At 43.7% G+C, this 27,584-nt stretch overlaps 1 protein-coding gene across 1 annotated transcript in view; it reads right to left on the minus strand.

Annotated features, from left to right (window-relative positions):
- Positions 1–27,584, minus strand: part of faf1 (Fas (TNFRSF6) associated factor 1) — a gene marked incomplete in the record, with an annotated part of 81,242 nt that overhangs the window by 42,868 nt on the left and 10,790 nt on the right. The window contains 5 exon segments of the mRNA XM_076278006.1: positions 1,388–1,493; positions 14,287–14,378; positions 16,279–16,370; positions 20,743–21,035; positions 25,904–25,950. Coding sequence (XP_076134121.1) covers positions 1,388–1,493; positions 14,287–14,378; positions 16,279–16,370; positions 20,743–21,035; positions 25,904–25,950 — 630 coding nt within the window.

Consider the following 27,584-nt stretch of genomic DNA (forward strand, 5'->3'; position numbering starts at 1 on the left):
CTTCTGAGCCCAACATGGCTGGTCCACTCAATGGTCAGTCTCAGAGAGGATTGCTTTCACACACAGATATGATGCTCCGCGGGGGGGGGGCAGTATGCAGAACACAAAGCTTACTGCACAACTGACTTCCTGACTACCTATCTCCATCTTGACTGTTTACTTTTTGAGTTAAGCGGCCTGTAATTCTAGTGAAAGAACAACTTTCACACAGTGAAAGACACTTTCATAATGCACCTGCTCATGACAACCGCAGCAGCGGAAGTAGCCGTAAAAAACCCTTCCTGTACGGCATGATAAGCAGTGCTGATGATATGTAAGGGTACATTACAAAAAAAATAAGAAAACAATGTAGGTGTGCTCTTGAAATGTGTCCATGAAAATAGTCAAAATATGTTAAAAGAAACAGACATGTGTATCAGCATCAGTCAGATGGAGATGATCAGTATAACGTGTTGTTGAGGGTTATATTTTCCCCCTTATATACATGTAGCCAGGATGTCCATTAGCCCATTCGTTTTACCATGGGGGGCAATCATGGACAATCATTCTGAATCATCCACAGAAAAGATAGGGGAAGTGCATCTTCCTGACACTGTTAAGATGTGCTAGGCCTACAGTTTCTCCCCCTCTCAGACCCCCCCCCCCCTCCTCCTCCTCTGTGCCAGGCCCAGCACAAATGAATATTTCATGGGCTCTCAAATCCTGTGTTTAATTTGAGCTCCCGGAGAGAAGCGAGGCTCCCTGCTAGCTATATCAGGCCCCTCGCCACCGCACAACCACAACCACTTCTGCCCAAATGTTTCTCTGCGCCTGCCAATTTGTCTTCAGATCAAACAGATTTGGGGCCGTTTAGACTGTGAGCAGGCACGTTGGAGGGGGGAGATCTTCCTCTGCTCACAAGGCTCATGTGTAGCCTAGTAACCAACAGCAGGGGTGTATATGGAGGCATCAAACTCAGCCTCAGCTGGTTACCACTAATAACGTATGCTAACAATGATACATTTATATGATTTTTTAATAATTTGACAGTTCTTCAGCATTTGTACTTTAGTTACTCTTGTTGGAGTTTGATGTTTGGGAAATACTGTCAGTAGCTCTTTGAAGCTTGAGGTTCATACTATTGTATGTACGTTATGTCATGTAGTCCAGAGACACGTCTGTGTGTGCAAATGTGTATAAAACAAGAGGCACCAGCCAGAGAAGAGGTGTAGGCTGGAGAGTGCGTGTGAGTTTATGTGTGTGTGTGTGTGTGTGTGTGGAGAAGAGTTAAATGAACGCAAGTAGTAGTGGTGTGGGCTAGAGAGTGAGTGTGTGTGTGTGTGTATATAAGTGTGGAGAGCCAGATGAGCAGTAGTAGTGTACGGAGCTGATGGGTGGGGCCCCTCACCTCCTGGATGGTTTTGCTGGCGGGGAAGTTCAGGCTGTAGTCCCTCTGGGCCTCACGGTGGCTGATCACCAGTAGGAAGCTCTGATTTAATGAATCTTGAAGCATGCTGGACAACACACACACACACACACACACACACACACACACACACGGGAGACAAAAGAAAAACACAAAACAAAACAGATTTGTTAGTGTCAAGCAGGGAAGCGAGTAAGAACTCGTCAGACGCTGGCCCCTACCGTGAGGGGCTTCCCCTCCCTCTCTCCAGGGGCACGGCTGATGGAGGAAGAACAAGCTCAGGCTAGGACCGCCACTCCTGCCGCCACTCCTGCCACCGCCGACCTGCCTCTCACCAGATCAACACACCCAGCAAGATACTCAGCTGGGCCAGAGAGCACCCCACCCCCCACCCCTCTCCATGTCTGTACTCTCTCCCACCCTCTGACAGAGCCAAGAGCCAACAGCCAGATGGGGATGGGCAGGGCAGGGCAGGGGGAGAGGGGTGCTCACTGCTCTCCAGGAGGTGGTCAGAGTTGGAGTGGGGCTTCCACTGACACTACTGGACACAACTGAGAAGCCAGACAGTCACACAGAATGGGATGTCAAGCGCTGACTTGAGATGCTCACTATAGGAAACCTTTATACAGCATTCTCTCTGCACAATGCATGCAATGGCAACGGCAACAACGTCAATGGCGTCACTTCTCTTCAGACGACGACACATTTCCCAGCGAGGTTAAGTGCCGTTCTGAGTAAACGCTTGGGTCTGCGTGGATGCATATGAATCAACAGCTTAGTGGCAGTGGCGAGGGAAGGAAGGGAGAGAAGAGGAGAGCTAGGGAATTAATATGTAGCATCCACATTAATTATGCAATCAGCAGTTTAATCTGAGGAGCTTTGGACAAGCTTATGTTAACAGAAGCCCAAATTTACTGTAATGACAGCATATTTACATTGACTAAAACTCTGAAATCAATATGTAAATGTAATGTTTGTTATAGCTAGCGGCCAGATGATTGGGAAGCAAGTGTGTGTGTTTGCCCATTGTGTGCTCTTGTATGTGCGCCTGGGAGGAAGAGAGACTGTGTGTGTGTGTGTGTGTGTGTGTGTGTGTGTGTGTGTGATGCATATGTGATGGGACGTAGAGAGGTGAAGTGCTCAGTCAGGAGAGAGCCAAGAGGAGATTTAGTGACGATGCTGGCGCCCGTACTCATATCTATGCTGGCGTCTGAGTGGAAGCAGCAGGGCAGCAGCACACTCTCTCAGCACAAGGGAAGAGCACAGAGCAGATGTTTCAAATAAGGATCCCCGTGCCTGGGTGCACATCTGCTTATTCATACACCAGTCGAACACTCGCACGTGCCTTTCTCAAGCACAATTTACATCATTTTATTAGAAAAAAAGGACAACTAGCAGTAAGTGTCATGGCAACCACAAATCTGTAACAGTGATAGAATCTATCAAGACAACAATCTATCCATCTCCAACTTCTCAAACCAATAAGTGTGGCAGAATACATTCCTCCTAGAAGTGCAATAGTATGGGGGAGACAGAGAGGTGGAACTAATTATTTCAACAACAAACATGTATAAATGGATATAATTACTAAGTGACCACTTGGATATAATTACTGAGTGACACTCGTTTTGAATCGTCTTTGACTGCTCAGAGTGGCTGCCAACAGGCATACTGTAGGCCAGTGTTTTTCAACCACTGTGCCGGGGCACACTGGTGTGCCGTGAGAGATCATCAGGTGTGCCGCAGAAAATTACCCAAATGTCACTCACTGGTCCAGAAATGTTGCATCAAAGAATTTATAACCACATGCTCTCATTGATTGTAGGATTGCACTATTTGTGGTATGCAGGCATTGTACAACGGGGGCCCCATATCCAGTATTCACAGAATCATCACATATCCAGTTCATAACAACAATTAAATTAGATATAGTCACCTACAAATGAGCTTGTTTTATTGAGCAGGTCTTGCATAGAAGCCATTATAAGGCCATATCTGTGTATTATTTGAAATTTTAGGCTATGGTATCTTTATTTTTTCTTCACACAGGATGTTAGTGTGCCGTGGGACATTTTAAGTGTCAAAAGTGTGCTGTGGCACAAAAAAGGTTGAAAAACACTGCTGTAGGCTACTCAAACATGTCCTAAAACAACCCTTAACGTTCGTTAGGCTATGGTATCTTTATTTTTTCTTCACACAGGATGTTAGTGTGCCGTGGGACATTTTAAGTGTCAAAAGTGTGCCGTGGCACAAAAAAGGTTGAAAAACACTGCTGTAGGCTACTCAAACATGTCCTAAAACAACCCTTAACTGTGCAACTCACCGAGTGGTTAGTGGTGTTCGTTGATGTTCCAAAACAAGTAGTGTAGCGAAATACAGTTTGTCATGTTTTATTTGGCATTTTGTAAAATCCCATTGATTTCTGTTGGAAGACTCATTGCACGTTGATATTACTGCGCCGTCTATGCTTCAGGTTCAAATATTGAGCGGTTGTGAGCAGAGGTGGGACCAAGTCACTGTTTGGCAAGTCACAAGTAAGTCCCAAGCCTTAACAGTCAAGTCCAAGTCAAGTCCCAAGTAAAGACAGAGAAGGGCAAGTCGAGTCCAAGTCCAAGTCACATCAAAGCCAAGTCGAGTCCAAGTCCCAATCTTTTTAAAGTCCTGAACAAGTCATCAGGTATTTTTCACTTAATAATGGCATTATTAGACTATCAATCCTAATTTTTACACATCAATCTAATCTACAGTATTTTTTTTTATAAATACAGATTAAAATATGTTCAATGTTTCTGTCTTGAAATCTTTTACGATATATGCATCCGCATACCTGTGAAATATACGCATGAGCATACCCGAGTAATCTGTACGAAACGTATAGCTACATGGCACTCAGCACAGCAGCAAATATATATTGTTTTTCCAAATTGCGGCGTCCACTGTAAGGATGAGTAATAATTTGCCTGATGGCATTTCACTGCGCTAGGCCACAGATTTGCCTGCAAACAATTTATTAGGTTGTCTGCCAGTGGCAACTCATAAAGCCAAGGTCATGGTTAATGATTACAATAAATGGTGACGAGAAGAATCGTCACATAGGCTACATTAGTAAATTGTTGCGGTTAATTACGATTTTATTAGGGCTGTCAAACGAATAAAAAAAATAACTAATCTCATATTTTGAAATGAATTAATCTAGAATCGATAAGCATGATATTAAGTTGGCACAAACAGCTTTCATTCCTTTGGAAATAAAAGCATGTAATGACATGATGCTTGCTAGACATTTTCTGTTTGCAATTATGAATTATGAGCCTGGTAACCAGTAGCCACCTAGCTAAGTGGAATGCGTTTCAATCGGCATAGGCCTAATATCATGTGCTTCATGTTAAACGAATTATTGAAGACTTCAAAAGACTCACCAGTTCTATTACACAAAGGCAAAGACTACTCTTCATATTCTTGTCCATTTTCCAAATCACAGTGAGTGCAGCCTATGTCAAAGTGCCCTGACTCAAGATTTATAACAGTAGTGAGAACCGGATAAATCCACAATTTCCCCTAAGCTCTTCATGATTTCCTTTTATACCTTTCTTATATAAGGAGATATCAATCATCATCAACAATGACAGGCCAGCTGGAACCTGCCACTCGTTTTCTCTCCCTTTTGTGCGTGCTGAGATGCGTTCTCAATTAAATGGAGTAGGCTAGCATACTTTTAAGTTGGATCTTAATGGAGAGGACCCGAAAAGTATAATCTTTATGTAACATGCTGTTGGTGCATTTTGACATTGTAAACGTTAAACTGATCACTGTGCTCTGCCTGCTTTTTACTCGCGGAAGTGAAAGCATCTCTGGGGTGACTGGTCCACGATCAGGAAATTAATTTTTTGACTCGAGACATGTCAAGTCATTACAAGTCAAAGAGGCAAAGTCCGAGTCAAGTCTCGAGTGAATAGTATTCAAGTCCAAGTCGAGTCGCAAGTCATGCCGATTTTGATCAAGTCAAGTCTGAAGTCATTAAAATCATGACTCGAGTCTGACTCGAGTCCAAGTCATGTGACTCGAGTCCACATGTCTGGTTGTGAGGTGTCTGAATAAATAGTTCCACAATAGCAAATAAGACGGTTGGAAATCATACATTGCGCCGATATATTTGCTTTTAATAATCAACGAACACCACTAACCACTCGGTGAGTTGCACAGTTTTGAAAACGAACGTTAAGGGTTGTTTTAGGACATGTTTAAGTAGCCTACAGTATGCCTGTTGGCAGCCACTCTGAGCAGTCAAAGGCGATTCAAAACGAGTCAGAAAAGTCGAGACAGGACCAATCGTCAAAATGTCGGTGTCCACTACTCTAGTTCATCCAAAAAAAGCAGAAAAGGGACTCAAAGTGCTAAATACCGGAATTTTCCTTTAAACACATCTGTGTCCGTTGCCATAGCATAAACACTGACATGGACAACTGGCCAACCATTGGACTGAGATGATTTGTTTATACTGTAAAGGCGCAGAAATATACTCAGGAATCGTTCAATTCTCTAGCCATTGTGTTTTCTTTCCTTTCCTCATACGTGATTATAAGTGAGTGTCCCCTTCACCAGGGGAGTGCTGACGTTAATCTCACAGCTACACTCTAGCTGAATGGACGCCAAGAATAAGTCATTAGCAATGTGCAGTTTTTTGAGTCGTAAATAACAGTCTTTGTAGAAGCATGCCCAAACCACTACCACCGCAACCGCATGCAAATGACTGTTAGTGTTCCTATTTAATCAAAAAAGTTAATTTCACACACTGCACACTTTTGATGATAAGGGTAGTAACAGAGGAGAGCTGGTGTTGATTAGATTACTTGTTGCAGTGGTGGTCTCTTCCATAAAGATACAATTAATAGAGAAAGAACAAGACTAAATAAACAACTGAAAGTCGCTTCTAATTACAGGATGAGATGAGAAAAGCAGCAACAAGCTGGCGATTTTACAAAAACACAAATTCAATCAAAACTTACTCTAATTCCATTCTATAATTCCAATCCTAATTTAGTGCAATTTATTCAAAAAGCTGTGAGACTAAACAACATGAATAATACTTCTAGAGTACACAACTTTCGATTTTTAATCGAAATCTGAACTAATGTTATTAGCAAATCGCATAAGCTGCAATTAATTATGATTATTTTTGACTATTTCAGTCAACTTCAATACTTATGGTTATATGATTTAACAGATTATTGTTATTACCGGTATATACAGATTATTCATGTATTATATACTGAACAGAAGTTTGACTTTCAAAAACTCTATCGGAAATCAAATTGCAATATCAGTCAAAAAAATTGCATGCAATTGCATACATGTTCCCTACATCATTCAGCCCTAGTACACAATAGTAGAGACAGGAAGAGAGAGGTTTCCAGACGTGCCCAGGATGCTGAACATGGGATGATGTGCTATTTTTATTTTCACCGTACATGAAAAGCTGTCGTCTCCAGCTGTGAGGCTTTAGGAGGTGTCGTGTGTGTGTGTGTGTGTGTGTGTGTGTGTGTGTGTGTGTGTGTGTGTGTGTGTGTGTGTGTGTGTGTGTGTGTGTGTGTGTGTCACCTGGTCTGGCCTGCTTGTGCCCTTGTCGCCTCCTGAGCCTCCACACCCCTCGAGGCGGCCCAGACAAAAATGTCAGCGCTCTTCTGAGACACAGAAAATAAGCGGTGGCAGAGGAGCTGCGAGGCAACTCAACAGATTGGTGGGGTTGTGAGATAAGCCTCCCCACCACCACCACTTTACCCTGCTGCATCGTGTCTCCCACAGAGAACAGACCGAACCACAGACCTGCACCAGTCTACTGCTCCAGGCTCCATTGCCTTTCACTGGGCTCCCGAACAAACGGCACAAACCTGACAGCCCCATCCTAGTTTTAAAGAGAAGGAATGTCTACATCTTTAACGGATGTCCAGAATATGATTTTAACGTATTTCAAGGATTTTGTTGCAACTGTAAACAGACTTATTCTGTGTTCCGCATCTGTAATGTATGTAATGTGGGTAATAAGCGCACCTCAACAACAGACCTTCTCCACCAAACCAGACCTACTGTAGCAGAGGTGATCAGTTAACCACAAACTCTTAGTCTCATAAATTTACTGGTTATGATCAGGCCTAGGGCTGGGATAAACGATTATTTTTTAAACGATTAATCTAGCGATTATTTTTTCGATGCATCGATTAATCTAACGATTCATTTTTTCAGTCCGATTCGATTTCGATTTGATTATCGATTATCTCCCCATTAATTGACTAATAGCAATTTATACATGTTGATTTATATATCTGAATGAAAAAACATGAATTCCTTAACATTGCAATATATGTTTATTGCTCTTAAAATTCCAAAATAAAAGACTATACAAGTGCAAAGTAATGCATTCTTAGTCAGAGGTAGCATTCAATAAAGTTCAGTAGTGTATAGGTCTAATTGAGTGCCTGTCACTTTAAGACGTTCGTTCCCTTGCAATTATAACACTAACGCAGTTAAAACGCAGCTGATGTATGGATGCAATTCATAACGTAGATAGATAGATAGATAGATAGATAGATACTTTATTGATCCCCAGGGGAAATTCAAGAACTAACGTAGTTAATTCAAATAACAGTTTGTACTTCTCCTTGGGACAAGCACTTTTGAGTCTTGGAAAACACTTTTCCATTTACATCGGGATTTTGCAAACATTCAGTGTCAGTCAATAAAATTAGCCCTGAGTAACGAAATTGGCAAGCAGCTGTAAGTAAGCATGCTAAACTCAACATCCAAACAGTATTCTAACGTTAGCTTTGAGATACTGCTTGATTGCATAACTTAACTAAGTTTAGTCTCCTCAATGTACTGTTGTGATAGACCTTAGCAGAGTTAACTTGACTGCAGCAGTTTTGAACAAATTTGCACAGCATGGTCATGATGCTAAGCGGATTTAATAGCAATTTAGCCAGCCGTGTTCTATGCAATGCGTCTATGTGGCAACAACAATCCTTCAACAATCGTGAATATTTTGTGTTAAATGCACATGCAGAGGAGGGGCAGCGGGCTCGTTACGAGAGAGAGCGGGCGGGGCAGGGAAAGGCTGCGTGCGTAAAAAGTGCAGCTCAAAGGATTTTATCTTATCTTTAATTAATTTAAATAGTACAACATAGAACATCAATGTGTGACGGCCGGTTTTGTGGCGCCCCACCACAGATTAGTCAACGTATGGGAAACACTGAAGGTGTAAAATTCAAAATATTTGGCAGCGAGCGTTTTGGGTCTGACAAATCGACGCGCATATTTTGCGTCGACGTATTTTTTGAGTCGACGTAATCGATTACGTCGACGCGTTGTCCCAGCCCTAATCAGGCCACCTCACAATGGGATTATCTGATGGCTGTCAATCACAGCTGATAATATCTCATTTGGACCAACGCACACACCCTTCAGATCTGCCAACTGATCATACGCAAGACGGGCCTCTCTGAGCGCACAGCTGCAAGCCTGAAATGAATCTTTCCCTATACACTCGTTTGGGTTTGGAAATGAAAGGAACCTTAAACAAACACATCTCCGTGGGATGAAACAGAAAAAGATGATGATTCATACTGAATAATTCCTCGGCCTTAATTATTTATGCTGCGGATTAAGGCTCTTGGATACCTCGTTGTGTAGACAATCAGTCAACAGTACCTTGAGATAGTGAGAGAGAAAGAGAAAGAAAGAATGAGAGAGTGAGAGAGTGTGTGTGTGCGTGTGTGTGTGTCTGTGTGTGTTGGGGGAGGGTTGGGGGGGGGGGCACAGAAAGGAAGCTAAGCTTGGACTCGTGAGTGGATTGCTCTAACTACCTGGTGGGAGGGCTCTACTCTCTCGACTCCACTGCAAGCTGCCCAATTTATTTTCTAATCAAACAGAGGATTTAAATGAGATGGTGTGCAGGACGTGGGACGTGTGTTCGTGTGTGTGTGTGTGTGTGTGTGGTGGGGAGGGGGGAGAGAAGTATTTGATTTGGTCTGTTTGTGTTAGGTGTGCAGATATGCTTTGCTGTAATTGCCAACAGTCGCTTTTATTTGTTAAGTTTTCTCCCCCCCCCCCACACACACACACACACCTCCGCAGGTCCCAATGATGCGAGAGCAGCGTACTCCAGCAGTGATGGAAAGAGGGAGATTTCCAGGAGTGAACAGCACAGCAACGGAGTTTAAGATGGCCAGATGCCAGAGCACACTGGCACATTGCAACAAAACAAATGTAAAACATATTATTGTCCTACTGTTATCGCCTTTTGATTTATACAAATGCAGCCCCCTATTCATAGAAATTAGTATTTGGGGGTAGCATACAGGATTAACTAATCTAACTAAGACATCACAATCAAAATTACCGCTTTTACCTAACCCGATCCACAGGTCTACATTTTCTCATTATTTTTCCAGGTCACAGCTAGTTCTGGTTTTCAATATTTCACTCCATAGTGTTATAAGCACATTATAATAATAATAATAATAATAATAATAAGTCATATTTGAAATCACTGTTGACAGCCAACTGCTTTGTTCAGTACCTGGTGTGCATCAGAAATATTTCACTTAACTTTCGTTTCATCACATGTGTACTTTAGAGGGGCAATATACAATAGATGTACGAAGCACAGTAATATCCCACATATTAGCCACATAGTGTATAAACTGCATGTTACCGTTTTATGCAACTTAATAAACAAAGCTGTGTATTGACCATATCCTTGTATTAACCATAGTGCCCAATAGTTTTATAGATGCATTCCCATGTATAGCCTTCCCCTGTGTATTAGCCCCATAGCTGAAAAAGATTTGCAAAATCAATGTATAAACATCGGATAATAGGCAGGAAATTACGGGTAGTTAAAAAAACACCCCATTACAAAAAACATTTCCATGTCTTTGCTTGCTTAACATCAGCAGGATAAATCATGAGAATTAGGCCTACATCTTAACCAGATTTGAATTCCTTGTATTCCTAGGACCAAGTGCTTACTGTGCAGAAGTCTTTGAAATCTCTCACACAGCCGTTTCCTTACCCTCTTGTCAACGGCTACAGTCTCACCCTGCCACAGTGAGGAACATTCAGTTCAGTACTATTTCACTCACACTACAGACTCACTGGCCAACACCTATACTGCACTCACTGTGTACAGGTCAAACACACACACTCACTTGGTTCTCTCTCACATTCTATGTATTTCTTGTTCTTGCTTGCTTTCACTGCCATTCTCCCCGTTTGTCTCTAGCTATAGGAAAGATAACGTTTAAAGAGACAGCAGTGTGATGAGGGGGATGCTGTGCTCTGTCCACCACTTCCTCTGTGTTCCAGTGCTTTTGGGAAAGCTGCAGGGTGTCTGAACAGCAGAGTAGCAGCTCTGCATGTCCTCCAACTCTTGAGCGGAGCCCCTCTCCCTCCTCCTAATCATCCATCTCGCCAGTCGCCCAGGTGTGAAAGTGCCGCCCAGCGGTCACCCTCACCTGTCCACGAGCCAGTTGGGTCCCCACAAGCCACCTAACCAGGTCGGCGGACCGGTTAAGCACAAACAGAAGCCGGGATCCCCAGGGAACTAATGAGGGGACTTAACCGTGGTGGGGCCGGAGAAGGAAGTGAGAGAACCCAAGCGAAGGAGTGAAAGAGATAATGACATAAAAAGTGTGTCACCATTAGCCGACATGAGCGCGTGCAGAAAAACGGTGAGGTTATATGACCCCTGCTGCTGAAGTGCAGCTGTTCAAAGCAGCAGCCCAATACAAGTCACAGCACCTTTCCTCTGCATCTCTCTCTCTCTCCTCTGAAGACGATGCAGCAAATACGATATGATAAACAAATAAAAAGTGACGAAGACACAGCAACACCTGACTGTTCAAAACAGTGGCAACAGGTCAGGGATGATGGGGGAGAAGAGGAGGGTGCTAAACTGATTAAAAGAAGATGGAGGGAGGGAGAGAGAGAGAGAGAGAGAGAGAGAGAGAGAGAGAGAGAGAGAGAGAGAGAGAGAGAGAAACTGATTAAAGTCACAGAGGAGAGCGAATCTTCCCCCTGGTGTGTTAACTTCTCCTCTCTGGCTCCTTCACACCTCGAGGTGGTGTGTCCATACAGGCCCGCCATCATGACAGTCATTACAGACACACACACACACACACACACGTGACAGGGCCGCCCCCCGCTGGCTTACACTGCTGCCCTAATCAACACAGATAATTACACACGCCTACGCGCTCACAAGCGCACACACATACACACACACACACACACACACCATGACATGGACACAAACACTTTCTAAACTGTTCACCCAAACAAATATACACACACAAAATGGACACATACGCACTCTCACTTATTCTGTGGGACATGGGAAGACAGAAAAGGTGAACAGACACACAGACACACACACACACACACCTGTCTGGTCTGAAAACTGGTCCAGTTACTTTTGGCATCAAGTAAGGATTAATGTCTTGATTTCACAATTGTAATGATGGCGGACCAAGCGTAAATAGCCTACGGTCACACACACACAAACAAACATACAACAAGAGATTTAAAAAATGTGCAAGAGACAACAGCCGACTGCGGACGATAAAAACAGCCAGTCAGACCCATCTCTAACTGGAGAACATTTGATACCACATGGTGCCATACATAAATAAATCTTTGTTCTTGTCAAACTTTACTGCTGTCAATAAATCCTGTGGGCCTCTAACATGGCTGCATCCTGCATGTACATTAACATCAGATGCTGCTGTCTTTGTTTGGAATGTAATGATGTGTGTGAAAAAGAATATCCTTATAGGACAATAAAGACTCTATACTATGGCTGATAATCATTCTGTAGACCTCCAAAGTGCATGCTGTCACAAAACAGGCAGTCTGCAGTCTCATAAGTGGTTATATGGCGCCACCTGGCGTCCAGCACTCACTGCACACTCTCCCCATCTAACAGATGCCATCTGATGAACAGACAAAACACTGTTGTGCTGCATGATGTGGACATGACTGGCTCAGCGTATGCACATGGTGGTTTAGTTAACAAATGGCATCAGGATGACACAGCTCAGTGCAGGGTACCAGGGCCTTTAAAAGACCAAGACTAAAGCATCTCATCAGGAGAGATTTTCCAGGTAGAAAAAGGAGTCAACTCCAAAATCATGCACACATCCCTTTGAAAAATCAACAAAAACTGTACAAATGATCTCAAATAAACTTGACAAATGGGTAAATAAATTAAACAGGAAGGGATGTTGCATTGTCATCAGTTGCATTCCGAGAGCTCTGCTGCCCTCTATAGATGGATGCAGAAGCCTGAAAGTGTGTGTACACCCTGATGACACTCAGTTGTGTGTGTGTGTGTGTGTGTAGACTTGTATGGAGACAGATGTAGACCTTGAGGATGGTGTTTGACCACACTGAGGGGGTTGCATGTGGATTCAGAAGGCTGTTTGTGGAGACATGGACTGTGTGTATAGGCCAGGGGTCGGCAACCTGCGGCTCTTTGATCCCTCTGATGCGGCTCAGCTTTTGAAATTAATTAATCACTTGACTCCGTAACCGTAGCTGCACAATATTATTACATTCGCGGTTCGTTGCCATATCAATATCAAACAAAATCACAGATTTCCCTCCATTTCAGTCAACGAGAACACTTTAATTGTTATTGTTGATGTGTGCGCTTGTTGTAGGCTAGATAAGGAAAATGTCAAAAAGGAAACGTCAGCGACCACAGCTTGCGAGCACAAACACAAGGCTGAAATGGGAAAGTTTCCATCCGAAGATGCGAAATGAACTGCCCGTTATATATCGCACACTGCAACGAGTTAGTAGGCTGCTGTGTTAACCCTGCTCGGTTCCACTTGCATTTGAGAAATCTTTCTCACATATAAAAAACATGAAGACAAACCTGCGCTCACGTTTAAGGGCAATTCCGCACAAAACTGTCACATCCATAACGCCAACACAATGCCATGGTATTTAGATGGCGTTATGGATATGACAGTTTTGCGTGGAGTTGCCCTAAATGGTGACAGCCTCTATTCTTGCATGAAACTTCACCTCACTGAATATGAGACATCCAGACTCCAAGGACATCACCAAATCTCTGGTAGGCCTAATGTTTAATTTCGCCAATGACATGTCAACGAATATTGAGTGTTGTGTTGTTAACTATGATGTTACTTTGCATACCAAAGGACATTGGAAAAATAGGGGGTGGTGTTTAGCCTACATGGGAAGCCTAAGGCCTATACTTCTGTCATTCCACTTTACATTTCAAGTTACTTGCACATTAAAACTAGTAGAAAATGTAGGCTATTTAAAAATCCTCTGTTGAATGAAAGTAAATGTACGTTAAATATCCAAACCTTTTCTTGTAACCGTCTTTATGTGGCTCTTCTGAGATTAAAAGTAAAAGTGGCTCTCCAGGCAAAAAAGGTTGCCGACCCCTGGTATAGGCAGTTAATGGGCTTCATAACTACACTCGTTGCATGTGGATAAGTGAACTGAACGTGGACTGTGAATGTGGTCTCTGAGTGGGCTGTATTTGGGTGCTGAGTGGGTGGTGTGTATTATGACCCGGGCCAGACTCTATCTGCATACAACACTTGTTCATTTGCAATCTACTCAGAGGGAGTGCAGTGTGTGTGTGTGTGTGTGTGTGTGTATGTGTGTGTGTGTGTGTGTGTGTGTGTATGCTTGCCCTTGTGCCCATGGCCTGGGTCATTTCCCAGTATACGGGTGCTGTAACCAGTTGCGCCACAGCCGCCAAATTTGTTGACTGTCTGCATACAACCCTTGTTCATTTGCAACCTACTCAGTGTGTGTGTGTGTGTGTGTTTGCTTGTCCAACTCACCTGTTCTGGCTAGTGCTGGCAGAGGGGGTGATGTCGGGGGTCAGGACGTACAGGCTGTTGTTCTTGGGTAAATGTAAACTCCGCAGCACAGTCTGTCAGGACAGGGCAGGAGAGAGGAGACAGGGCAACAGAAAAAAAAAAAGTCACACACAGATCTAAACTAAAAGGCATTCAAAGCCACTTTATAGCTACACATCAGCTTAGGAAGGAAGAACTCTGATCGGCAACACATCAGTTCCAGAATCAGCCAATATCTGGAGAGTGACTGGTTCTAGGTACGTCCAGCATGTAGTTTACTCTGGAGTTGAATCCTCTCCCAAAATGGATGTACTGAATCAGAACTGGACCATGATCAAAACAGAGCCAGGCCAGAACCCGCATCTTCTACACACTCAGCTGTTAGCTGCTCATCTTCTACACACAGCTGTTAGCTGCTCATCTTCTACACACTCAGCTGTTAGCTGCTCATCTTATACACACTCAGCTGTTAGCTGCTCATCTTCTACACACTCAGCTGTTAGCTGCTCATCTTCTACACACTCAGCTGTTAGCTGCTCATCTTCTACACACTCAGCTGTTAGCTGCTCATCTTCTACACACTCAGCTGTTAGCTGCTCATCTTCTACACACTCAGCTGTTAGCCGCTCATCTTTAAACAAGACACCTCCAATCCACACCCCGAAATTCAGCAACTTGCATTTCAGTTACCTAGCTGCCCATTCTGTGAACGACACAAAAACAAACTCCAGTGTTTGTACACAAACAGAAGCCAGTGTTTGGACACAAAGTGGTTTGGACCAAGCCATCCTCCATACACTACTCTGGCCAATCAGCATGTTACTTCAGGCCAAAAAAGGCAGAGGTGTAATATGATCGGCTGTTGAGCTCATGTATCAAACTTTCTAACATGAAGTATATAGGTATTGTATCAAAACTGGACCTAGGCCAGAGCGTTCAAATTCCCTGAAGAGAGGTGAGGAGTGAGGCAAACACATTTTTGTGAAAACATTCCAGATTGTTCTTTTTGAACTGTAAAGCTGATGATACATGGGGCAACTTTTGAGCAATGTTACTGCAATGTTCCTCATTATTGTGGTTCTGGTATGTTCCCATTGATATTGGGAAACAATTTATTTTCTGTAGAATTTTAATCATCAGTAAGCAAATCATCATGATCATCCAATCAGAATAAATGGAACTGGTTATGTGGTTGCCCAGCAACATTGCCCCAGAGCCATAAAAAGAGAGAGTTGCGAGTTGCGACACTCTTTGATGCAATCAAAAGTTCCAAAAAAACTGTGCGGAATGGTTGTATCACAGGAGGATGGATGTATTTGTGGATGCTGGAGGGCGTAATCTAGTAACTCACTGACTACTGACCAAGTGATTGGCCGTTTTCAATTCCAAAACTCCCACGCCCTGGCATCTTTTTCCACAGTCTCTTATGGGAGTGTCGCCACTCTGTTATCTCTATGCTCTGCGTTGACCCATCCATCGCCTTAACACATAATCCAGCTGTCATAATCAGAAGGTCTAGCCCCACCGACACACTAGCATCCATTTTTACACACTGAGTGAGGCAAACACATTTGTTCTTTTTCTTTGTAGAGAATGCTTTTGTGGAAACATTCCAGATTGTTCTTTTTTAACTGTTATCTACCACTCTGCGTTGACCCATGTATCACCTTAACTCTTAATCCTCACTGTGACACACTAGCATCTATGTTTACACACCAAGATTGTTAGTTAACACTAACACACTTTGGTCATTTGGGTGAGTTGGCATTGGTAAACATGCACCATGATCCTTTGGTTATCTTGTATTGAATGTAGTTCAATACAAGAAATCCACTGAGTTACCCTTAGTCTTTTATTAGACTGTAGCTTGAAATGTTCCTCACTTGAAAGTCGCTTTACCTAAAAGCACCAATTAAATTAATATTATGTAAATGTCTAAGATCCCCAGGGCTGGACGTTGTCTGCCATACTCACGCTGTCGGACACATCTCCACTCTTCCAGCCCTTCAGCTGCATTTTGGCCATAGGAACCTGGAGCTCTGTCTCAAGGATCTGTTTGATTTCACCTGCAGACACAGAGGCGGGCACAGGATTAATACTCACATGAAACACCACACAAAGAACTCCACTCGCCAGCACTAAATGTTTTATTATTATTATTATTATTCAAATGTTGCGTAAACTTTCATCAACTTTGATCAAAACAATATAAAAACTACAAGCATCGACTACTTTTTTTATTTCAAACCTAACAACCACAAAAACAGATGTGAAGCCCTCCAGAAGTTTAATGTTTCAACAGAAGATGGCGGTAGGGGATTAACAAGCCTAGTGACATTTACTCAGATTGAATCACTGAAGATGTGCTTCCTTGTCGTTTCCTGGAACATTATTAACTGGTTGAGAGTGGGGCTGAGTTTATTTAGTGGATGTGGTAATGCTGCATCTGAACGTGTGAAATATAATATTTTGGTATTGTAAGTTCAGCCAAGGGCAATGTGTTTCCAACCAAATAATGTCCTTCACATTCATAAACACACAAGTAAAATGTACACAAGTACAAATATGTCATGAAAGCACACACACCCTTGCTAAAAGTGTGTGAGAAAAACCAGTGATCAACAAATACAGTGCAACCAGAAAGTTCAGACCCTTTCAAGTTTTCCACATTTTGTTCTTTCTGTAAGCTTCACTCATCTTCACAAAGGACTCTGGATCTCTCTAATAACTTGCTTTCAGACCTACGCGTAGGTCCGCATATTCTGCGGATGTCAAGCGGTTGGGCCATTTGGAATTCTGAACTTAGCCGGCTTACACTACTCCCCTCCTAGTATTTCCGACAGCCATTATGTAAAGAGCTCGTGTCTGAACGAAGCGAAGAACATGCTGTTCATGTGCGTCGGTGTCGTTCACACATATGACCACATAATGTCAGCATCTTAGCATCATATCTAAATTGGCTTGGCTCTGGCTGAGCTGTAGGCCTCCTGTTCTTGTATCCTTCTCCAGATTCCAGATCCTGTTCTTGTATCCTTCTCCACAATTCTCTCGACCTCGTGGCTTGCTTTTCACCATCATTTTTCACCTGTGAGACCATACATAGACAGATGTGTGCCTCTCCTAATAATGTGTAATGAATTAATTTAGCAAGTGCAAGTATCATAACAGGTCTAAATTATGTAACATTATGTAAGACGTAACAATGCAGCATGAATCGGCTAAAAAACACACACACACGTGTGAAAAATACAACCAGTTGAGAAAGAAATTAATTATGTTGCAACTACGTTGTCCAAAAAGAAATTAATTTATAAATAAATTAATAAATAAATAAATAACAACTTCATAGCTCTTTATTGTACCACAGACAAAGAGTAGCCTATAGAAGTAACCTACCTTACACCCTCTCCTTGCCCCTGTCCGTTAACTGTTACGCCCCTCAGCACGCACATTTAATCTAAACATTCGCAATTGTGCAAGCAAGGACTCTCGTTGCTAAATTGGTATTAAATCTGGTTAGCATTATTAGCAAGCTGCGCAAATGCGGTCAAAACTGTTACAGTCAAGTTGACTGCTAAATTCTCATCTTAATCCCAATGTAAATGGACAAGTCTTTTCCCAGACTCAAAAGGGCCTGTCCCAAGAAAAAGTATCAGTTTGAAACTTACACACATGGGGAAACTGAGCAGTCCATCTCCAACCAGTAGACTATGATGAGGTAGCCCATTCAGCTACTTTGTTTACAATAATGTAGCTTGATAGCAACATTACCTGGGCTATAATATCTGTATATGTGTGAAGAAGACGAAGACGACGAAGCTACATAGCTCAATATGCCCCTCTAACTAACCTAATTTCTGCGGGAAATACTGACTTCAGCTTATTCAACTAAAAAAATCGTGAGAAAATTGCATTGTGAACTTAAAGGTGCTCTAAGCGAAAAAAAATTGTCACATACAGCAAACATCACCTGACCATTCGCTAGCTGCCTGTGTCCTGAATACCATCAAAAAAAACGCGGCCTCTGTGGACAGCCCCGTCTCAAAAAATGGCAACAAAAACAACTTGGTCCAGCCTGGACCATAAAAACATAAACTGTTACATCCCTAGTCTGAATACTTACTGTATGTAAATGGGATATTTCAGTCTTTTATTTTTTATACTTTTCATATTTTCGTGGAGTATAGGAGCCTTGTTTGTAGATTGATGAGGAAAAAACTGAACCCATTGATGAGTTTGAAACATAAAAAAATGTGAAAAACTTGACAGTCTGAAAACTTTCCAGTTCTACTATATGTAATTTCTCTTTCCATTTATGTCTTCTTCACTAACCATAACTGGACTCCGTTTCAGTTCAGATTCTTAGAAAACTCAGCCAGCTAAAGATCAAACTGGGTGCACGACCACAGTTATCTGTGGGTGTCAGAATCCGACCAGATAAACACTTCTAAGTAACTTTAGCACTCATGCAACAAACACTGGAACCTCTGCAGGTGATGCACATAATCACTTGCACCCAATGAGCAAATGCTAAACAAGATCCTTACTACATTTCATGCAAAGGGGGAAAACTTAATTAAATGACACAAAACTAACTAAAAGACACGAAACAACTGATTGGGTATCAATTTAAATTGTAAGTACTGTATCAATACAAAGGAAAGAGGCATCCTTGGGATGGTAATTAACACCAGCCACCAGCCAAATGCTGGCAAAATATAAAAAGTGGCTGGTAGATTTCAGATACAAAGTAATAATTTAATATTGAGTGGCTGGTGAATTAGACCAGAAATCTGGTACATTTACAAAATGTTATTTCCACTCCCCTTCCTTGAGAATCTTATTTCACACAATCCTTCTAACCAACAGCGCCTCATTGTAGTCCGCTCACACGCTGCTCGAGCAGAGCGCTGGATGCATCACTCTTCATAGCAAGCTAGAAAGGCACGCGCAAACGTGCGCACTTTCTGCTGTGGCTTCCCACTGCCTACCTACCTAGAATTGTCAGGGCCAAAACAACAACACAATTGCTAACGGTTCTCAGAAGCCCGATAGAGTGCAGCGCTGCCAAGCGCTCAGCTATCACGGAGCTTGGCAAGCGCGTCGGCGGGAACGTGACCACCGCGTCGTACACACGACTACCGCTCACAGGAAATTAACTCTACTGTTGGCAGGAAATAAAACCACATATCGAGACTCACTGGCGGGGTCATGACAACAAAAAGAAAAGATAGATTTCATATCACTGAAATAAACAGGTTATACGCGGTACCTCAAGGCCTGACTCAGGCTCACACCCATTTCCCTGGAAATCAGATCAAGACAATGTATGTGGCTTCATCTGTATCAAACCAGCAAGCTTGCACAAAACACAGACACGTTCTATTCATGACCGTCTCAATCTGACAAATATTAGGCTCTACAGATGTCAGTATTAATTTCCTTTGAGCCATGAAATCATACAATGGTATTTGTATATTACAGCTTTATGTGCAGCACCATACAAGAGAGTGGGATTGCAAATACCCACAATTTCCCAACTATTAACTAAGGTTTATTTATTGAGTTTGCAAACTTTCTTCAGCTATGAGATTAATACACAGGGCTATAACATGGGAAAGCATTTATTTTCTTCACTCTTCTTTATGATTAAAGCACAAACTCCTCCTTCTCTATGATAAAAGCACAATCAGACTCATTTCTTTTCTTCACTCTTCTTTATGATAAAAGCACAATCAGACTCTGATTCATTGGGCTATTGGGCACTGCGGTTAATACACAGGTGCAGTTAATGTATGGTTTCGTTTTTTTTTTATTTATCTGAGTTAAGAGTGTCCTTCTTGATTTAACCCTGTATACACTTTTGAACGGTCCCCTGGGAGGGAACGAGCTAATTTGCACGATTAGGTTTGTAAATAAGGACAAACCAACTTCTGCTTTTGAGTCTGTTTTTCTGGGGTTTACGACTGCAAATCAGGTTGCCAACCCAACCATCACCATGGCTAAGAAGGCTTCTTTAGCTTTTCTCAAGCACGTCGGATTCACACATCGTGTTTGGACTCCTGCAGCTACATGGCCCAGGATTCAACCTGTCAACTGTCAGAGGGCCACATGGGAAAAGAACCTCTCCAACAGGCGAGCACATTGTGAGAGGGTGACTGAGTGAGAGAGGGGCTGAACGGTTCAGCATAGTGTGCTTACGTGTGTGTGTGTGTGTGTATGCATGTGATCTTGATAGAGCTGAATATATTTCTGTGTGTTTGTGTACATGTGTATTTATTAGCTTCCGAGTGTATTCATAGTACATTTTGCTTGTGTCCTGTCTGTGCATGTGTGCATGTACATTTATGCGTGAGTGAGTATGTGTGTGTGCATGCATGTCCGAGTTTACATACTCTGTGTGTGTGTGTGTGTGTGTGTATCGTCTGCTCTCCTCACCCACTGAACTGGCGTCCTCGAGCACCACCTCAACCGTGCGTTGCCGGTAGTCCACCCGGAAGTGGAGCATGCGTGGCTGCCGCTCCACAATGTGCCGTGACGGCAGCACCGGGCAGAAGGCCGAGCCCGCCGTGGGAGGGGAGGACGAGGAGGAAGAGGACGAGGCGGGGGCCGCCGGAGCAGCTCCTGCTCCGGCCGTCGCTGACGCAGCCTCCGCTGCCGCCGCCGCCACAGTGGCCGCCTGACTGTGGGGCCCGTAGGGGCCGGTCTGGGAGCCCTCGCTAGAGTAGTTACTGCAGGAGAATAGAACACAGGACACAGTTCAATAGAACACAGGACACAGTTCAATTGAACACAGAACACAGTTCAATAGAACTGAACGTCAGCATTCCACAGCACAATGGCATCTCTTGGCAGCCCTGAGTAATAAAACACATAAAAGAGACTGTTATGGGTGCAAGTGAATCAATCTTACTATTACTAATTACTACAAAGACGGCATGTGGCAAAAACAAAGCAAACATGTGGTAGTGGTATACTGAGCATGGAATGATCTCAGAAAGAACCTAAATACTGCTCATAGAAATTCAAATAGCGTACAGTGGACAGGTATTGATTGACAGACAGTCAGTGATGAAACAGCTTAACATCAGTGTAATGACAAAATGACACATAATGATCTATAATGATAACACATGATGACTCCATATACTTCATAACAGACACTGCAATGTTAGAAATAGTTAGTTTAGAAAGTATTTTGCTTCTTCTAATACAGTACATGGCTTTTGTTTGTGTGAGGGGCATCGCATGCAGATGAAAGCTTTGAAGGATGCTCAGTAACATGAGGACAGAGAGAGAGGGGGCTTGTGGTTGAATGAATGGGACAGAGGCTGCACAAATCATCATAAGGCGAAAAAAACGGCACCAACACAGGCGCCACTGTGCCCAAACAAAGGCGGCCATTGACATACACACACGGCACCAGGGTCTCATGTTCGGAGCGCGGCGCAATCTGCACCCAAAACATTTGTTCCCCCTGCAATAATGTGATGCCGCCACATTTGAGAGTGTCAACGACTGCTCATTGAATTCAACCACAACTACCTCGTGAAAAGAACATGGAGGCCTTGTGTATACATGCACTTCTCTGACAAGAAAATCACAGGGGCACAGTCCGCTGACAAAGGAAAAACTGTACCTTCAATATTGAATAATTTCACTGAGGCGAATATTATAAACCCACTGAAAGAGTTCTTATGGATGGGCTAAGGGAGAAATGTAGAAATGGAAAGAAAGAGAGTGGTATAGCTCTCTGTATCTCACTTGCTCACTCAGAATGCTAGGGAGAGAGTGAAAGAACAAGCGAGAGACAGAGATAGAGAGACAGCGCTAGAGAGACAGCGCTAGAGAGAGACAGCGCTAGAGAGACAGCGCTAGAGAGACAGCGCTAGAGAGACAGCGCTAGAGACAGCGCTAGAGAGAGAGCGCTAGAGAGAGAGCGCTAGAGAGAGAGCGCTAGAGAGAGAGCGCTAGAGAGAGGGAGAAGGGGGGGCAGAGAGATAGATACCAGAATTCTAGGGAGAGAGACAGAGAGAGAGACAGAGACAGAGAGAGAGAGAGAGAGAGAGAGAGTTATACCAGAATGCTAGGGAGAAGGAGAGGGGAAAGGAAAGGGAGAGAGACAGTGTTGGAGAGGGGCAGACACAAAAAGGGAGAGAAACAGAGGCAACACCCCATTCTGAGGCAGCAACAAGGCTGACTCGACAGCAATGCAAACAGTTTCAGAGTCAGTGTACACAGGCTTTTACACTCGGGATAATACGGGCCCAGCCCAACAGACGGCCAATTGTCTGTCGCACAGAAAATCACTGTCACTCTCTCTCACTCGCTCGCTCTCCTTCCCGTTTCTTCTGCTCATCTCTCTCTCTCTCTCTCTCTCTCCCAGCAACACAAAACGGCTTTTTCTCAGCTTTTCTCCCGCTCTCTCCACGTCTGATGGCTGAATTCCCTCGAGCCCCCGTCCCCGTGCGGAGCAGACTGGAGCAGAGTGGAGCTGAGCGGCGCAGCAGTAAATAATGTCTTTTCTCTGGGCAGGCCGGGACAAAGAGGCTTCTCTTCTCCTCGGGGGGTCAGCACATATCGCACTGGGACAGGGAGCAGGGTGCCAGTGCACCACACAAAGAACGTATTTATCCCACCTTATTAGAATACCAAAAGGTTAAAGACGTTAGGCTCTGGGGGCATGCAGGAAATCGTTATCCAGGGGGGAAAAAAAACAATGGGAAAAAAAAAATCTTCAGAGAGAGAGAGAGAGAGAGAGAGAGAGAGAGAGAGAGAGAGAGAGAGAGAGAGAGAGAGAGAGAGAGAGAGAAAGAGAGCGAGAACAAGAGAGGGAGAAAGAACGAGAGAGAGACATGATAACTCCAATTGCACTCATGGCCATTACTTTGATCAGTAAGCCCAATTCTCTGGCACAAACACTGAAGTTAGGCAGAGGACAGGACAGCACGGCTATGGAATGAGGAAGTATTGGAAATTTGAAATAGTTTAAGTGTGTACTTTAATACACGGCAATTAGTGATATGTGATACTTCCCACAATGGTACCATACATTTACATCAACTGGTAACAAAACCATATGATTCCTACTATAGCTACAGATATAAATTATGAGAAGTGTGGCCCATTAGGAATTTATAGTTTATGATAAGACTTGCCCCAAGTAATCCCACACTAACCATTAAACACTTTCAGACAAACCACAAACACATTAAGCAGAATTAAGCTCTTATATTCTTCTAACCTGGACAGAACCTGGCAGAAGTTTATGACAAGGCAAAGTTACTACGTCTTTAGCTACATGCACCCCCGCCCCCCCCAAACTACATACTTCATGCAATTCCACCCTTTACATCTAGATGTCACTCTACCCTAATGTACAATCATATGAACCACTAGGGAGACTCGAGAAGCACAGAGGAGACAAGGAAAGCAGGGGCGAGGAGATGAGGAGTAATCGAGAGGAGAGGAGAGGAGAGGAGAAGAGGAGAAGAGAGGAGTGAGGAGAGGAGGGGCAAGGAGATGAGAGGAGAGGAGAAGAAAGGAGAGAAGAGGAGAGGAGAGGGCAAGGAGAGGAGGAAAAGAGAGGAAACGAGACAAGAAGAGAGGAGGATAGGGGAAGCGAGGAGAGGAGAAGAGAGGCAAGGAGAGGAGAGGAGAGGAAAGGAAAGGAGAGAAGATGAGGAGAGAGGAGAGGAAGAGAGGCAAGGCGACGAGACGAGAGGAGAGGAGATGAGGAGGAAAGAGAGAAGAGGAGGGGAGAGGAAAGAGGCGGGGAGGCCTCCAGCTGGCTGGTGCCACCTCAAAAGGGGCCCTTCACAGTAAGAGATGCCATCCTACGGGCGCAGGCTGGTGCCAGACGCTGGCGCTAAATGGGCTGGCTGGAGGTCACCGTGCCAGGGCCCATTCATAATTATGTGCCTTTAAGAGGGAAAAAAACCCACACACAAAAACAAAAACACAGAAAAAGAAAGAGGGGAAGAAAAAAAAAAAACAAGTCTTCACACACGCTGGAAAAAAAAGAAGAAAATAAACCGTTGAACAGTGTCCTCGGGTTCTGAATATATTTGTTCTTGAGCTCAAAGTATTCATGAATGGTGACCGTTGGAGAGGGGGGGCAAAAGAGAGAGAGCAAGAGAGAGAGAGCAAAGGAGAACAAGAGAGAGAGAGAGCAAGAGAAGGAACGGGAGAGAGAAAGAGATACGTGGCTGTGGACACAATGCCACACTGAGTTCTTTTACTCTGTAACAGTCTCGACTCCTGTTATTATGGCTGAGTTCACAGGCCTGTGTTTCTACCCACAGTGCCGAGCTCTACTTGGCTGCCGTAAACGCAAGCCCACGATGAGCGCTTAAGGCTCGGTGCCGCCCCGCGACGCCAGCTTCTATTCACAATGGGCAACTGACCTCAGGGCCCCCGATTTGTGCCACAGTCTCAGCAAAAACACAGAACCCTACACAAAAACGGCCATCACAATCAAACAAGTAAGGAAACCAGTTTTGACTCAGCATCAGCAGTGGGAGCCTGTTGGCTTCAGAAGTGTGTGTGTGTGTGTGTGTGCGCATCTTTAAACATATTAAATCACACACTTCCCAGTGCAGATTCAGTTTTGTCTGTTTTCGGTCGTTTTCTTTTCTTTTTTTTTTCTACAGAACTGAGGAAACTGTGGTGACAGACATAAAATGGGATTTAAAAAGGGCACGTTATATATAGACTACAACTTGGTGCTTGCGTTGTATTGGTGCATGTCTGTGGCCCTTGCTTAACCAAAAAGAACATCTGTACATCAGGGTCTCAAAAAAGGTTGTTCCCTTCAATTAACGAGGGCATCAACAAACTGATTGTTCGATTTCCTGTTGGCTCTGCGGCGAGATCTTTCGTGGAGTAATTACCCGCCACTTCCTCGGGGAAATGAGCAGAGAAAACATTAATGTCTTGCTCTGATGATCCCGCCCATGATTGCTTCCTAAACTGCTGCCGGATCGGCTTCTTTCTGACATCAAACATCTCCAACGTGAAAGTGCTTCTGTTATCCAGCCATCAACACCCACAGGCCTAGCGATGGCTGCGTGTTTAAAGTGCAGTGACATATCTTTTTGTTTTAGAAGCCCACCGACAGAAACTGACAGCGTCTGCTACAGCTGGACTCTATTATGGTAGAAAAAGCAGTTTGCTGCTGTAATGAAAACGAATGTTTTTCTAAGTGGAGACCCGTTTTTGTTTTCTTTCTTTCTTACACAAAAAAGAACCCTGAGAACTGCCACTTTTTTGGGCTTTTAACAGGACTTTTTCTTCAGACTCAAAAATTGAGTTGCGATGTCACCTTTTTTTTTTTTTTTTTTTCAGGGCGTAACGGCACTTCTGTGTGCTAGCTTTGGCCGGCCTGCCTCAGTTAACGTGCGAGACCGCTGAGGAGCGCTCACCTTCCCTCACAAAAAACACACACACTGGCACGCGTGTCCATGCCAGAACACCACCACTCCTGCAGCACCCCTGTCAAGTAGCATTTAGTCCCTGCAAGACTGAAAACAAAATCTGCCCAACACAACAGGGGGTGCGAGGAGAGCTCAGCATTACTTTGTATTTATGCAGAGATTACCTTTGTAGGATCCCATTTTCTTGTGGTATAACTCCGTTGATGGCTGCCTGCGAAAACAGAAGCAGAAACGGGTTGAGGGGGACGTTAGAGAGATTGAGAGAGAAACACACAAAAAGCTGCAGAGAGGTGAACGATTCAGACGCCGTCGAGCCGTTTTTTTCCCCCCCTGGGAGCTAGCCAGAACCCTAGAATGCCACACATGCAGATAGACAGAGAAAAACAGTACAACACTGCTTTAGTTTGCTGTCTGCCTCTCTGGAGGACACTATACACTTTGCTGTTTAACAAACTTATCACTTTGACCATGAACAAAGAAAAAGAGCTTAAGGCTACTGAAGCATAGGCCTTTAGATTGTCTCCTTCTCTTGACCGCTCTCAAAGAAGCCGGCCAGTGAAAGAAAAAGACATTCTGAGGACGTTACTGAGGATGATTGGAAAAGACTGCGCTTCATGGTGTTGGGAAATATGAGGCTACATTTTATCGAGACACCTGTCCCAGAATTCATGTTTTAAGCCAGGTATAGTTTGTCATATCTGAAATAATAATGTTTTGTCAGAAATATGCAAACTGAAACTTTGCCGTAGCCACTTCACGGTGTTTTGCTCTGCTTTAACCTCTTTCCTGGCAGAGTAGACCTACACACTTTTGAACAGAAACAAAGGCTCGTCTTAGAGATCGTTACTGGCACACAACCTTCTCTAATCCCGTTCAACATTACACTAGGAAATAAAGACTGTTCCAAAAAGTTTGAATATTTGGAAGTTTTTAATTATTTGGTACCATAATTACATAAATAAAAATAAGCCATGCCATAATTATTTAAGGATGCCATTGAGAGATCAATCAAGGACTGAGATTAGCCTTGTTATTCCACTAGGACAGTTTTATAGCAGCCCTGAAATGACACTGCCCGTCATGTAATTGTCAGGTTATGATGCATGCTGGTGTCATTATTCAAAGCCAATCCTCTGGAACCCCCTGCCTAACCTGAACCTGTTTGCTCTACACATGTCAGAATAAAGGGAAGAGTCTAGAGGTTCTATTGTGCTGATTCCGCTTTTAAAGAGCACGCCCAAAAGAGATTTTGTTGTGTGCCCATGTCGAAAACTCCAGCTCATTTCCCACTTGAAATTCCCACTTGGGTTTGTGGAGCACCACGCACCACTGGGAAAATGTTATCTTCTGGAAGCAGATGAAGGTTGAGGTAAATACACTGGCACTGATTCTTCTGCTAAGCGCACAGATGGATTGAAATTTGCCCAGGTGCAGGGGTGGGGGCCTCTGTAACTACGGATGGGGGGGGGGGCTGGTATAAGATAGGCTGACGTCTGCATTTTGCACTCTTCACCCACTTCCCCCATCCCTTCTACACACACAGGGACCCTTTTGTTGATGGCGCTCGAACAGGCTCCCAGCACTGCAGAAGAACAGCAAGTCATGACATTTGCAGGTGTGCCTGCCTGAGCAGAGCAGTGCATATATATGCGGGGCTTGCTTGCTTTGAATGCCTGCCAGCAAGACAACAGCTCAAAACTAAATTTAGTTCATCGTCTCCCTCTCCCTCTCTAGTGAAGAGGAAGAACTACTCTCTGTAGGAGAAAATGGGAGAACTGGGTGCAAAACAAGCTTTTTACACATCCTGCACTTGGAACGCAATATAAGTATAAGTTTATATACTGT

Source organism: Alosa pseudoharengus, unplaced genomic scaffold (assembly GCF_046254945.1).
Source record: "Alosa pseudoharengus isolate Yale_2024_CS ecotype anadromous, Long Island Sound unplaced genomic scaffold, YU_APseudo_1.1 YU_APseudo_1.1_scf_11, whole genome shotgun sequence".
NCBI lineage: Eukaryota > Metazoa > Chordata > Actinopteri > Clupeiformes > Clupeidae > Alosa > Alosa pseudoharengus.